Source organism: Eurypyga helias, unplaced genomic scaffold (assembly GCF_000690775.1).
Source record: "Eurypyga helias isolate BGI_N326 unplaced genomic scaffold, ASM69077v1 scaffold25336, whole genome shotgun sequence".
Lineage (NCBI taxonomy): Eukaryota > Metazoa > Chordata > Aves > Eurypygiformes > Eurypygidae > Eurypyga > Eurypyga helias.
This window is the reverse complement of record NW_010255023.1, coordinates 1-1,275: the sequence shown is the minus strand read 5'-3', so window position 1 is coordinate 1,275 and position 1,275 is coordinate 1. Positions and strand designations below refer to the sequence as shown.

The following is a 1,275-nucleotide window of genomic DNA, read 5'->3' as shown; positions in this document are numbered from 1 at the left end:
TGAGGAGAGGCTGAGGGAGCTGGGGAGATGCTGAAGAAGACTAACGCATGGCCCAGAGCAGGGAGGGGATAGAAAAAGCCACGGAGCTATCAGTGGAATTTTCTGAGCCAGAGGGAGGTGTGTAAAGAGAAGGACACCAGACGGCATCCGCAGGAAGGCAAAGATGTCCGACGAGCAGCACGAATGCCTGAGGAGGAACGGTGAACGAGCTCTTACTCGTTTCTTTCAAGCGCGTTTTCCAGCTCTTTGGTGAAAAGGCTCTTCTCCCCGATCTACACAGAAGCGGAGGGACACGAGTCACCACAGCAGCACGTGACAATGCAGCACCCGATACAACTCCTTCTCGCGGAGAGGAAGCAGAGATCCTTTACCTTCGAAAGCGCTGTATCCAAGATCTTGTCTCCAGTCGTTGCCATGGCAACTGCTCAGAGAGAGAGCACAGGTACACCGTGAGGCTTGGTCAGCGCACCTGGGCCCCCACTGTCCCTGCGGAACGCCCGGAGCCTCGGGAAAACACCTCCCAAACGCGCAGCGAGGCGCGGCCAGAGCAAACCCAGGCTCTCGCAGAGCGAGGCGCCACCGTCTGCACGGCAGAGCTGCACCCCTCGGGGTCGCAAGATCCATCCTTCTCCCCTCGCGGCAGCAGCTGCTCACACTGGGCCGAATTCGGACGGCGCTCTCGGCTAAGCGGGCTGGACCCCTCCTCCCCATGACGCACTCGGCATGCCCCCAGAGAAGCGGCTGGCCCCTGGTCCACCTCCGGGCAGCACCCAAAAGGACTTACCAATCTCAAAGCGCAGGTCGGGGTACAGCTCCCGGAGCGTCGCGACTACGCTGTCCGTCTGAATCCGGGCCAGCTGCAACGAGGCGGAAAGCAAAGCCCTGAACAAAGAACGCGCCATCCGCACGGTAGCTGGAGAGGCCTTTGCCATTCTTCGACGGCCAAGCACGCATGACTGCTGTACCAGGTGCAATCACTCCTACGTACAAGATCCTCCAACCGGGCGAGCAGGGCGTTGCGCTGCAGCACGCCCTTCACCGAGCGGCAGGGTAACGTCTCCCCGTGCCCAGGCACCGAGAGGGCGAAGCCCTCGGACGCGACTGCCGGGAGACGCCTGCTCGCGGGCAGGAGGGCAAGCAAAGCCACCCTCCCGTGGCTCAGCGACGAGGCACAGGTCGTATCACACACTGGGCACCCTCGGCTTTTCCCAAGAGCGCAAATCCTACCGACACCATGAGTCTGGGGAGCGGCCAACAGCGCCCGACTGCGCTGCT

At 61.9% G+C, this 1,275-nt stretch overlaps 1 protein-coding gene across 1 annotated transcript in view; it reads right to left on the bottom strand.

Annotated features, from left to right (window-relative positions):
• HMBS (hydroxymethylbilane synthase) overlaps positions 1 to 902 on the bottom strand; it is a gene marked incomplete at its 3' end in the record, with an annotated part of 4,293 nt that extends 3,391 nt beyond the window's left edge. Inside the window, exons 1-3 of the mRNA XM_010153206.1 lie at positions 785 to 902; positions 372 to 421; positions 217 to 272 (exon numbers count right to left, since the gene is read on the bottom strand). Coding sequence (XP_010151508.1) covers positions 217 to 272; positions 372 to 421; positions 785 to 902 — 224 coding nt within the window. The remainder of the gene's footprint in view (positions 1 to 216; positions 273 to 371; positions 422 to 784) is intronic.
• Between the last annotated feature and the right edge of the window lie 373 nt (positions 903 to 1,275).